Raw genomic sequence first — 13,363 nt, 5'->3', positions numbered from 1 at the left:
CCAGTGTCATTCAATAAAAATATTTTTAATAAAAAATATTTTGTTTGGTTTCCTTTTAAAATGTATTTATATATGTATTTAAGTATGTATTTATTTAATCAATCTTTTTGGCTTTTCCAGACAGGGTGTCTTGTGTAGTCCTAGCTGAGCTGGAACTAGCTCTATAGACTAAGCTGGCCTCAAGCTCACAGAGCTCTGCTTGCCTCTGCCTCCAGTGCTGGATCCAAGGCGGGCAGGCTGCTGGCGGCTGAGAGGGACGTCTCTTCAGCACTGCAGTGAAGGTTGTATTGTGCGGGTCAATGCCCCTTTGTTAGAGGCCTCAGGGTTTCTTCCCAGATAATTTTCATGCATGGGGAAAGGCTGTTGAGCTCACCTTTGTAATGAGGGTGCTGAAAAGAAACTGGGTGAGGCTGGCACCCTCTATAAATACTTGGTTTCTCTTTGGACTGGTTGTGCTGAGCCAGACTATGAATGTAGAGCCGGTTCTGAGCCAGTGCCCGCCAAGTGAGAAGCCCAGATGCCCTCGGAGAGGCCAGGTTCCAAACTGAGAATCCAGATAGCAAACTTTTCCTGTCTGATAGGCTCACGGCTGCTTCTCCACTTGCCTGCGAATAGGGAATACTCGATTACATGCTCCATAGGAAAAGGTAGGGTAGAACAGAATTTGAAATACACTATTTTATAGCTAAGTATAATTTTATTTCATAGGCTTGAAATATCTATAGCACCTATATATTCCAGGCTGGCTCAAACTTGTGGTGCCCCTGCCTCAGCTTCTCCAGCACTGGAATGACAGGAGTCTACCACTTGTATGTCACCATACCCTCTTCTGACCCAATAAGATTATTATGAATTAACATGAAATTCAGAATGGCAAATTTTAATATGATCAACTGTCTTGACATGTTATTATTTTATATCGGAGCAATTTCTTGTTTTATGATAAACTAGCCTTTAGGATTTGCATTTTGTCATCATCATCTCTAAAACCAACAAATCAGGAGGCAACTGAATTATACTATAATTCTCCTGCTAGAAATGATCTCAGCATTGGAAAAGACCGATACAGGGTATTTTTAGAATGTGTGAACAGACCTTTTAGACAGAAATAGAAACACCCCCTCTAAAAGAAATTCTGAATCAAGATTACACATAAACACTTTAAACAGTTTTACCCAGAAAGTGCCAAGAGAATGCTTAGAGCTGATGCTGTGGTGTGAGCCCAGGGTGGGAGCCCTGCACGGAGGCCTTGTCACACTGAACAGTGACCCACAGCTGCTTCTGTGTCCCTGATTTGTAAGACTCTTGCTAGAGTAACACCTGTAGCTTTCTTTCCCTTAAGGCAGTTGGTGTGATTTTGGTTTGGCACACTGCAGGAAGGCCCACCACGTAAGCCCCAGGAGAATGATTCTAATCAGTAACCCCAGAGTGAACAAAATCAACCAAGATGCCAGACATGAGCATCATGGTTAAATCGGGGTGGCCTTCCAAATCAGTGACAGCACACATTAATCAGCCCTGTTAAGGAGGACTTGTGGGTTCTCAGCCTGGTAATGCTAAAAACACAGAAAGGATCTGTAAGCCCATCTACTGGGGATGCCAGGCCCAAGGATGGGGAGCTTAGGGAACAGAGCAACTCTAGTGAGACCTGATTTCAAAACAAAGTAGAAAGAGGGCTGGAGACAGAGCTCATGCTTAGAATGCTTTTCCAGCATGCACAGGGTCCTGGATTCAATCTCTGGTACCTCACACATACAAACTCATTGTGAGCACACTACGCAGCTTTGGAGGCCTTGGGAGATAACTGGGTAAATCCTGCTTGCATTCCAGTAGGGAACCCAGACCTTAAGTAATCACATGAAGACTGGTGTTATGAAATAGAATGTTGAGATACTGAGACATAGGTCAGGGCGGAGGAATCAGGGAAGTTTCCCTAGAGAAGTAGCATCTAAACTAGCTGCACAGTAAGCACTCAACCAGGCAAACAGGAAGAGAATTCCAGGTATACTGACAGCATGTGCAAGGTCCCTGAGGCTCTGGAAGGAGCGTGATACATGCGCCAACTTGAAAATCCAGGATGGCGCAAGCGGAACTGCAGAGGGGCTGGGTGGGTATTGCCTGTGTGTCAGTGAGGCGGTAGCTACTGCAGTATACAGTCTTTTCCAGTAAGCCAAAAACAAAACTTCGCTGTTTTCCTGGGTTCTCCTGGATGGGGTCTAATTTATACTTCCCTGGAGGAGGATTAAATGATGATTACAATTTAACAAAAGGGGTATCACAGCCGGTAAGTGACAGCCAGTCAATGACCAAGCCCCTCTGCTGAAGATGTCTGGAGATGAACCTTAATACTCAAGGCAGTGGAGTTTCCATTTTTGGTTCCTCATAAATGCTAATTTATAACATATGCTAACAGTGAAGTTTTCACTCTATCCTCCACTCTGTGGGGCTGGTTTATTCTTTTAAAACCTTCATTTTTATATGCCAACTCTTTTTTAATCACTGTATAAACTGGGTTGGCCTCATTTACACAGAGGCCACCTGCCTCGAAAGTGCTGGAATTAAAGATCCCATGCTTAACCTCACACTCATTTTTTAAATTAAATTTTATTTATGTGTTTATTTTGTGTGTGTATACATGTGCTTGCCACACAGCTTGAAATTAAAGGTCAGAGGACAACATACAGTAATCATTTCTCACCTTCTACCACGTGGGTCCTGGGGCATCAAGCATGGCGGCAAGTTCCTTTACTTACCCAGATTGGTAAGTAAATGGAACACAGCCATTTTTAAAAACATGGTCAAGGCTGGGCAGTGGTGGCACACGCCTTTAATCCCAGCACTTGGGAGGCAGAGGCAGGCAGATTTCTGAGTTCGAGGCTAGCCTGATCTACAGAGTGAGTTCCAGGATTGCCAGGGCTACACAAGAGAAACCCTGTCTCGAAAAACAAAATAAATAAATAAATAAATAAATAAATAAATAAATAAATAAATAAATAACATGGTCATGCACCAGGTGCTCTCCTAGGCATGGCAAACAGAATGCTGGTTAACACGAGGCCACCTTGACCTCCAGCAACTCAAAATCTCACAAACTCTCACAAACTCTCACAAAATCTCACAAAATCTCACAAAATCTCAAGATGCATTACTTGTAAGAGCCATAGGGACGCCTATCAACGAGTGTACTTGTTAGAGCACAAGTGCACTGGTTTGAAACCTGGCAGATCTGTGACCACATCCTGAAGGCGTGAACCTGGGCTCTAAGCCTTTTTTTTTCTTGGTCTGCAAAAATACCCCCAAAACTTTAAGATTCAACGGGATCCTGCTGACAGCATGCTGAGTGCCATGCCCAGCACAGTAATGGCTCTATTGATCGAAAAGAATGGGGACTTTTGATAATGACAGGCCACTGTAGTAGATGTTCTATACCCAGTGGGGGCTGGCCTTTTGTATGAAAAAAATCACAGGATAACTGGTTTTTGTCTGGTGTGAGAAAAAGAGTCTGAGAAACAGCTGGCACAGAGCAAAACAGTCCCTTTGTTGTGTTTTTTGAGCATGGCTATTTAGTGACTTGCTGAGGATTAGGGACAAGACAATACGTATAAGGGGTTTAGCCCCGTACCTGGCAAATAGGTTTTCAGTAGCAGCTGTTGTTGTTACTCTACATATTTTGGCAAAGAAGCCTTTCATTGATTGGTATTAGATAAAGCATGGCTAATCTCTTAGTGGTGAAGCAGTCTTGTCCAGCTCTGAAACATTGAGTGTAATATCAACATAGTGAGGAATGCACTATGGGAAAGAAAGGGTCCATCTGGGTGCTCAGAGAGCTTCGCCTGACCTGGGAGACAAGATGGTCAGGTGTCTAACTCAAGACAGCATTTCCTGTCTTGGATAGTTGATACTTCATGTCAGAAAAGCGAACTTGGAGAGATGGCTGCGCTTCCAACAAAAAAGACTAAAGAAACCAGCTGTGTGGCTACTGACCAGACTCGAGAGACAAGACTCCATTTGCTCCATCCAGTCTTCCCCCTACAGGGGTAGAGAAAGACCCAACGTGGGGAAGGGAAGAGACAACTGATTTTTCCTTTGTTTGGGGAGACGTAAGAAGGTATGTAGTAGCCAAGCTAAGTGGGTATTTGTCCCTGTGTTTAATATATCAGAATTAGGGGGCTGATGTGTTGGGGAGTCCTGGAGAGCTGGAATTGTGCAAGGAGACAGGGACAGGTGTGCAAGGGGCACGCCCAGGAAGTCTTGGGGCAACAAAGCAGGTGCAGGTCCAGGTCCAGGGAGTCCCGGGGGACCAGAGGGTGCTGGGTAAGGCGTCCTCGGGGACTGGAAGGGTGCAGGGCAGAGCATTCTGGGTGACAGAGGGTTGCATGGCAGGATGACCTAGGAGTCCTAAGGGACCACAGTGGGCACAGCGCAGTGGCTCCTGGGCGTCCAAGGGTTGACCAAGGGATGTAGTGGGCGGGGCACGGCCAGAGTCCCGGAGACCCGGCGGGGGCGGGGGGCGGAGCGTTCGGAGCCGAGGAGGGCGGGGCGTCGGTTGGCCGACCGGAGTGACTGGCGGGAGGGGCAGCGGCTCCTCCCCGTGCGGCGCGGCGCGCGGCCTCCGGGTGCCTAGGCTAGAGCCGGGCGGCGACGCCTCACTCGCGCGGAGCCGGGCCGGGACGCGGTCGGCGGCAGCATGAACAGCATCAAGAATGTGCCGGCGCGGGTGCTGAGCCGCAGGCCGGGCCACAGCCTGGAGGCCGAGCGCGAGCAGTTCGACAAGACGCAGGCGAGCGCGGGCACGGGCTGGGCGGGCGGTGGCGGCGGCGGCGGCGGCGGCGGCGGCGGCCTTCGGTGCGCTCGGCCCTGCGCCGACGGTTGCGGGCTCCGCGGCTCGGTCGGCGCAGGTGACCGGAAGCCGCGCAACAGCCGGGCTGGGCTCGGAGATGCGGACGCGGCCCAGGTGCGCACGGCCGCGCGGGGCCCGGGGCGCCCTCAGCTCCTTACCGCCTTTCCGGGGAAGCTCCCGGCTCCCTTCGCTCCCGAGTCCATTCCACGGCCGCCCAGTACCTTATTATCTGCTGGGTGAAAAGTTTCACCTATGTCGCCAGACTTGTTTGCCCGCGCGGGGGCCCATTTATAAATAGGCTGCCACCCCCTCGTTAAACACCGGCGCCTGACAGACGGAAACTTCCCAGGTTCCTTCCTGCGCTCCCACGCGCCGCTCTCCCAGGAGAGGGCCCGACCTGAGAAGGTGGCGTGGAAAATTAAATAATGGCTCTGATGCGCATTCATTCATGCATGGGTTCTGGGGACCGCTGTGCAGGTGTTGCCTTTTTTTTTTTTTTTTTTTTTTTTTTTTGTATTTTTAGACAGGGTCTCATGTAGCTCAAGCTAGCCTTGAAATCCTCATCCTCCTGCTTCCAGACGACCACCAATACGTCTGTTTTCCCTCCTTTTTGTTTTACAAACTCTGCCCTGTTCTTAAGTCTTGGGTGGACTCGTGGGGACGGGGAAGGGGGGGATGACTGGGGGTGTCACTACTTATTTCCTAGACTAAGTCAGCCAGACCGAAATGGCTGCTTTTTTTTTTTTTTCAAAGCTTTAGCAATAAAGGAAGCCAAAAACTCCTCCCACCTGTATCTGAAGCAGGTTGGTGGCATTTGCATTGAGTTCCTTCCCCCCTTGGTCAGAGCTGAGAGCAAGGACTTCTGCGGTTGCTTTCAAAACAAGTTAGCACAAGCAGTCTACACTAGCTTTCATTTTAAAATGACAGAATGCGAGGTCTAACCTTTTTGTGTTTCTGATGGATGGTGATAGTGATAAACTTCAGGACGGTGAGGGCTCTGAGCCTGCATGCAAGAACCCGGCTGCAAATGATTAATTTATCCGTGTGATCTCCATCTGGTCCAGTCTGGATCACCCACCATAAAAACAAACATGGCATTGGATGTGAAGTCATTAATACGTAATTAGCTGTGCTAGTAAACTCAAAGAGCCTAGAGAGAAATACTGTTGGCACTGAGGATATCTGGGTGTTGTCAAGAGCTTGATTTAGTCAATGAGTTTTAGAATTTTTTTTTTCTGCTCCTGCTTTTAAGCAGGTGCAGAGAAAACTGACTGCTGCAGGAAAAGATGGGACAGGAGATGGGATTTTAAAGGTCAAGTTCATTGATCTTCTGCCTGAATGATTATGTCAAGGGTAACCTTCCTGAATGTCAGAGGGACGATCTCTGGTACAGGACCACATGCGTTTGGTGGTTGGCTTGTAAATGAGGTAGTTCTCTTCACTTTTAAAACTCTTACTATGTTTAAATATGTTTATTATGTGTATGTGTGGAGATCAGAGGGCAGCTTCTCTCCTTTTCCCATATTGGTTCCAGGAATCTAGCTCAGGTTGTCAAGTCAGTGTCTTTGCCTGCCGAGCCATCTTGCCTGCCCTCCCTGAGTCTTCGAGGCTTTAAAAGGGTTATTCGTGAAGCACAGCTTTGTACTGAGGAGGCTCACGGGACTTACCCAGTCCAGAGCAACTTTTCCATAGGAGAGTTTGAGGCCAGCATCTGGGTATGCCTGTCTTCACAGTGACTTAGTGAGGGAACGGAAGAACATAGTTTTGCAAGTAGTTAATATTTAATTAGATCATTCCCAGAAATATCTAGCAAGCTGCCAGGCAGACTCCTTGCAAGAAAGACCTAGAGAGCCCTGGTTTACTGCTTCTGTGTGTCTTTTGGGACAGAAAATAGCACATCCAGTCCTGGGACCTGCCTCGCTTTGGACCACAACGCCTGTCTTGACATTGATGCTTGGTTGGGTGGTGACTGTTGAGTAGCTAGCTTGGATTTGAAGTCCTCAGCAGCCTGCCAGCCTCTCCTCTTGGGTTCCTGGAGCCAGGAGGAAGAGGAATGCTTCCATGTTTGCTCTGTGGACAGGACACACCCTGTTTTGCAGAGAGCTCTGTGGTTACCTCTCAGGAGTGTGGGGGAGGCAGTCAGTCATCCCTCCTTCTGGCAGCTGGCTCCTCCACTCTGAGCGTCTGACCCCAGGGCGTGTCCTGGAGACAGTGTCCCAGAGGCAGTCCATTCCGCCCCATGACTTTAGTCTCTTTGGTGATACCCCCTTTCAAATTGATTGTAAAATGCTAGACAACTCATTGTACCTGTATTCTGAATGGTACAACTCATTGTACCTGTATTCTGAATAGTACAATTCATTGTACCTGTATTCTGAATAGTACAGCACATTGTACCTGTATTCTGAATAGTACAACTCATTGTACCTGTATTCTGAATGGTACACCTCATTGTACCTGTATTCTGTAGTACACCTCATTGTACCTGTATTCTGAATAGTACAACTCATTGTACCTGTATTCTGAATGGTACAGTACATTGTACCTGTATTCTGAATGGTACAACTTATTGTACCTGTATTCTGAATAGTACAGCACATTGTACCTGTATTCTGTAGTACACCTTTGGAAAAAGAGAGTTGTGACTTCGTGGAGCACACGTGTAGACAGGATAGACCAGATCTCATGTGTTTGTTCACCTTGCGGTGGGCAAGTTGTCTGACTACAGAGCCTGCTGCTTCTGCAGAAAACAGGGATAGTTCTGTGTTTCTGGAAGAGTGTACTCTGAGATACTGTGAGGCGGGTTGAGTCATGTCCCTGCAAAGATGACCACAGCCTAACTGTGTTATTTGTGTAATTCGCATTGTAGATGGAATCAAGTTGCTCATCTGACCTCGAGGTGGGAGGTTGTATGAGTTACCAGGTGGGCCCTGCATAACAGGGTCCCTAAATGTAGATGAGGGAATTGGAGAGGCAACTGGCTACAATGACTTGAGGTTGAACTCTATGGGTGGGTTCGAAGCAGCCAACTGCTAAGGAATAATGCCATCCTTTATAAACTGGGAAAGGCAAGGAAACAGATTTCTGCCCTAGAACCTACACTAAGAAACCCAGCCCTATTGGTGCTTCAGTACCCATTCTAGGGGCTGGGAATGTAGTTCAGTGGATTCCTGAACCCATGAGTTTGATCCCAAGCACGATATAAATCCATCATGGTGGCATAGGCTACACCCTTAGCCACAAGGCCAGCATGGGCAATAAGAACATGGCAGACTGACGGATGGCAGGAAGAACTGTAAGGTGTACCAGTGCTGTTGGAGGACACTACAACTGCAGCAATGTGTTACAGCAGCAACAGGGGATAATACATCCAACACAGTAAGCATAACTAGTGTCTAGCACATAGTAGGGTCTCAGCAAAGTTGCCCTGCCATTCTCCACTCCTTCCACCCCCAGAGTTCAAAATCTGGACCTCTATGAAAGAGGTAAGCCATCTTTGGAGCACACTATGCAGCTAGAGGCCATGAGCATCCTGATTGTACGCGCCCTTCTGCGGGAACACACAGCTGCCCTTGTTGTTGCTTCTCTGAGCCTCCGACTTACCCACAACATGCAGAGACAGAGGGGAGGGACCTTTTCGCAGGTCAGGCTGAGAGAAACCCTGTAATCATAGTGCAGGGTTAAACCCAGGGCAGCATTAGCTTCAGAGGTGAAAGGGTGAGGGGGGGGGTGAGGCAGCCCCACTGGGAGCCAGCTGCTGAGGCAGAGCTTCCGATTGATTTCCAGGTCAATGACGCAGCTCTTCATCAGCCCCCCTCCCCTCCAGGACCAAACTCCTGTAAAGACTGACGTTTATTGACAAGTCCTGACTTCTGGCTGCAGCTGCTTGAATAGTAGCACTGCGGAATAGACACAGAAGAGGGGCCACATATGTAATATTCAGATCATCTACTGGCTTCTAGAAAATGCAAGCAGGCAGGCGAAGTTAATTTGGATTGTGTCTTTGACTTCAGCCACGGTGTGAGTCTTTGAAGCATCCTCTTCCTGTGGAGCTCTGTGGAGTATGAATGGGCTATCTCTCAGTTCTGTCCTCCGAGGAGCCTCAGCCTTGGGGCATTCAGCAGCTGCCTGTGGACAGTGCAGCTGTGAGTAGCAGCAGACCTCAGGCAAATGGGGTGATTTGGTTGGGACAGAGCCCCAGGCATTGGTGTTGTGTGCAGTTTCCTCAACCAGGTGATTCTCACAACCTACTTACCAGAGGCAGGCCACAGGGGCAAACTGGTGCCTGGAACCTGCCCTAGTCTCTGGTTTGAGAACAGTTCTCAAGTTCTGGGAGGCTTTTAGACCCCACGCTATTGCCCAGCCCTGGTCTGCATATAGCTAGGGTGTGTCTCAGTGAGGCTTCACAAGAGTGCTTGCCTACAAATAAGAAACCCCAGTTTGACTCCAAGCACTGTAGACGGGGAGGAGTGTAATTATAACATGTTACCACACGCTTGCACCCTCAAAATATTTACAATAATAGAAAAAGATACCCAGCCCCAGGGTTGGAGAGGAGCCCTGACCCCCATGGTGGGTTTCCCAACCCCAGCTCTAGCTGTTACCTTAGGACTGCTTGAGTTCTCGAGGGCTGATGTGTCCTGTCCTGCCTCCACTGTGTCCCCAGGAGTAGGCATGGGCCTGTGTCACAACAGCTGGCTGAATGAGAGGAGACAAAGTCAAGGCCCCTGTCAGAAAGCAAAGAATAGCCTGACTCACACGCTTCAGAAGCTACGCTTAAGGTGCGTTGGGGCCTGACTCCCAGGATGCCGGAATTCTGAAGTCTCCTCTTCCAGGCTAGGCCAGGGTGGGACTGTGCTGCCTCCTTCCTGCCTTTGCTTCTGTGCACCCCTGGGGCACACTGACTGCGTCTCTTGACCTAGTCCTGCAGAATTGGGGTACAGAGTAGAAGGGGAAAAGTCACCTTTGCACCCCCCAGGGAAGAGACGTACCAGCTTGGCAAGTGCACTGAGCAGTTAGGAACCTCATCAGGCCTGGCTCCGCCATTGCTCTGCGCTTCAGTTTCGCATCACACCACCTTCTCCCTCCCTCCCTCCCCTTTCTTTCTTTCTTTTCCTAGACATGGTTTCTGTGTATTCCTGTCCTAGAACTCACTCTGTAGACCAGGCTGGCCTCAAACTCAGAGATCTGCCCACTTCTGTCTCCTGAGTGCTAGAATTAAAGGCATATGCCACCACCACCACCACCTGGTCTAGTTTCCTCATTTTCAAGACAGTCATAATAACATGGCACTGGCCCAATGGGGTAGCTGTAGGTATTTGCAGGGGTGTAGCAAATATGTCAGCGATTAGATTGTGTGCAGAAAAGCAGACACGACTGAAGGAGATAGAAGGTGTCCCTTGGTTCTGAGGATAGCCAGCTGTGTGCGAGGGACACTGAGCCAAGCAGCACAGGGAAGCAGAGCTGGGTAGAGCATCTGGAGGGGCACATTGTGCACTGCCCCTTCAAGGATGGGGTCGGGGTGCACCTTCCATACACTACCCGCTCCTGTCACTGTCGCACTCCCTGCAGACCTGCCCCCTTTCAGAATGGGGAAGACCTCCTCCCTGACCCAGCTCCAAGGCCGGTGTCCAGCCATTGCTGTACAGGAGCCCGTGAATGGAACCCAGCCGGCCACTTGATCCCAGCAGCTAGGTCCTGTGCGTGAGAGGAAACCCTGTCGGGTAGAGTGAAGGCCTGATTGGCAAAGAGCAGGGAAACTGAGCTGGCTAACCCGAGATGCCAGGCAGGCCTGGCTGCCCTGACTCTACTGGTCAGCTTTGCCCTTCTCCCTTGTCCGCCTGGGAACCGCTATTTCTTTCAGGGCTGACTGGATTATCACTTTATATATGATGGCGTTTCTCTTCCTCTGCCCAAGCTCCTCCTCCCTCTAGTTCCCTGCTTCTGATGGCGTAATGTACGGTGTCTCTACGTGGCCTGGCAGAAATTCTAGAGCAGTGGTACTTCCTAACACTGTGACTATTTAATACAGTTCCTCATGTTGTGATGACCCCCAACCGTAAGGTTATTTTCCTTATTACTTTATAACTGTAAATTTGCTACTGCTATTAATTGTAATATAAATATCTGATATGCAGAATATCTGATAAGTGACCCCTGTGAGAGGGTTGTTCGACCCCCAAAAGAGGTTGGGGCCCATAAGCTGAGACCTGGTGTTGTCTAGAGAGACACACCTCTCAGCTTGGACTGTTAAAACAATGGACCCCAAGAGATGGGAAATTCCCCAGGAATCTCACACTGGGAGAAGGAAAAGGCTGGGAGCAGGAAGGGAACTTGTCTCCTGAAGAGACTTCCGGTTCTAAGAACTTGTCACCATGCAAGATGAGACTGGAGCCCTGCCAGTGGGGATCAGTGGTGGGCATCCTTGCAGGTGGGATGTTCCTGGCCCTGGCCCTCTGTTTAAACTTAATCTGACTGCAGGACCCTGCAGGTAAATTTAAGGGGGTCACTAGATCTTTGTCCTCCTTTCCACTGTGGCCACGTTGAATGAATCTCCTTTCCCTGCTCTTTCCTAGTCCTTTGGCTGTTTGAATTGGCTCCCAGAGGAAGGGTGGTGGAGCTCAGTGGCTCTGACATACAGCAGTCAGCCTGCAGGGCAGGGAGATGTGGGCAGCTGTGGCCCCGCTGCCATTCAGGTATGCCCACCTACTGTCCCTGAGGTCCTCAGGTGAGGACCACGCGCCCTCCTTAGGGCTGCACTGAACGGCTCACGGTAAGGACAGCCCTGGGAAGCAGCAAGCCTCATCCCACTTTTCACTCTCGGGCTGCCTCTCCCCCTGGCCTGGACGGCCACAGCATCACACTGGACTGAGTGAGCCCATGGAAGACATTAGTCCTGGCAGGCAGGCCCTTTCCTTCTTGCTAGATAACATAAGCCCTGAGCTGCATAGGTTCATAGGCCCGGGTGTGACTCAGTCCTCTGCCTTGTGGGACAGACAGGTCTGTGACATCACTAATACCGCAGGAACAAAACCACCCAGCCACCTCCCTGTCCGTCTAGATTCTGGCACAGCAGAGGTGTGACTCAGGACCACGTCTTTCTGTTCTGTATTCCACCCACAAAGTCTGGAGCTGGGGTGGCAGTGGATTGGGCCACGAATTTGTCAATAGTGGCCATAGGACAGGTTCTTTCCCAGGGTTTTTATGCTGTCCTTGAGGTGTTGACTGTCACAGACTAATTCTTGCATTTCCTCAGTGGTAGAATGATGGGGAAGTCAGGACCAAAGGGACAGGAGACTCGAGTGAAGAGGGGTGCAGTTGGATGGACCAGGGCCAGTTGATTGCTGACTTCCTGTCTGCTGAAATGATCAGCCTTGGGCCTCTGTGCTGCTTTGCATATGGCCCCGTCCTAGCCTCCTCGGCTACAGAACTCCTGTGTTTGTGGTCATCAATGGCCTTTGAGGTAGCAAAAGTGTTTGAATGAGAGCACTCTGTCCTCCAAGCCAGTCTTTGGAATCACAGAGCAAAATAACTCACCACCCTGCCAACAGCTCTGAGCCTGGGCTCTTGGAGGAACCTGTCTGTCGCTGCCAACTGCTGCTCTACAGCCTCGTGATTATCACACAAGGAGGCTTCAGTCGATTCACTTCAGGGATGATTTTAAAAATAGAAATTATTTTATAGCTACTTTAATAATCTCTAGTGGCTCAGTTATTAGCTGAAGAAAGATACCGCCTTGAAGTTACCAGTGCTTAGGTCTGAAAGAGCTCTTGTGCCTCAAGTGGTCTCTCTCACAAGTGTCCAATAAAGATTTACTGACTGTCCTGGAAATGCCACAGAGGGAAAGAGGTATGGCCATTCCTCCGTGTCTGGGGTCTTGGTTCCAGGGCCTCTGGAAATGCTATGATCCAAGAGTGTAGTGAGACTCATCTTGAATACGAACACGCAGGAGGCAAAGCTCTGAGTTCTTGGCTAGCCAGAGCTACCCAGTAAAACCCTGTCTTGAAACCAACAAGCAAGTAAACAAATCAGAATCCATGGATGTTCAAGTCCCTTGTATAAATGGTACAGTATTCACATGTGGTTTATACTCAGATACTCACATAATTTAAACCATGTGCCCAGTACAGTATAAGTTACACATGCATGAACCGCTGTCCTCTGTTGCTCAGGGAATGCCGAGTCAGACAAGCCTGCATGAGGGCGGCCAGTGCACACCACTCTCCTGGAATACTCTAACTGGCATTTGGTCAGATCTGTGAGTGTGAAACTCATGGATGTAGTGGGGCACCTTTGTGTTGAAGGAGTTGGAGACAGTGTAGCTGGTAAGCTAACACAGATGACAGATGGCTGTAAATGAACTTAAACAGTGCGCAGCCAGGCACAGGGACACACACCTTTAATTCCCTGCACTGGGAGGGAGGAGATGGTGGATCTCTGTGAGCTCCAGGCCAGTCATAGAGTCTGTCTCAAAACCAAAAAAAAAAAAAAAAAAAAATCCGGGATATCTTCTATCTGGAGGTA

At 49.2% G+C, this 13,363-nt stretch overlaps 1 protein-coding gene and 1 long non-coding RNA gene across 2 annotated transcripts in view; both read left to right on the top strand.

Moving 5' to 3' along the window:
- Positions 1 to 4,560: 4,560 nt before the first annotated feature.
- Hip1r (huntingtin interacting protein 1 related) overlaps positions 4,561 to 13,363 on the top strand; it is a 29,036-nt gene continuing 20,233 nt past the window's right edge. Inside the window, exon 1 of the mRNA XM_052168489.1 lies at positions 4,561 to 4,780. Within this exon, the coding sequence (XP_052024449.1) occupies positions 4,688 to 4,780 (93 nt within the window). The 5' untranslated portion in view covers positions 4,561 to 4,687. The remainder of the gene's footprint in view (positions 4,781 to 13,363) is intronic.
- Positions 5,573 to 12,416, top strand: LOC127672990 (uncharacterized). Its single transcript, XR_007975049.1, has 2 exons — positions 5,573 to 8,985; positions 9,507 to 12,416. It is a non-coding gene; the product is annotated as an uncharacterized LOC127672990 (long non-coding RNA).

Source organism: Apodemus sylvaticus, chromosome 22 (assembly GCF_947179515.1).
Source record: "Apodemus sylvaticus chromosome 22, mApoSyl1.1, whole genome shotgun sequence".
NCBI classification, from domain to species: domain Eukaryota; kingdom Metazoa; phylum Chordata; class Mammalia; order Rodentia; family Muridae; genus Apodemus; species Apodemus sylvaticus.
Note: the sequence above shows the minus strand (reverse complement) of the source record. Positions and strands in the feature narration are given on the sequence as shown.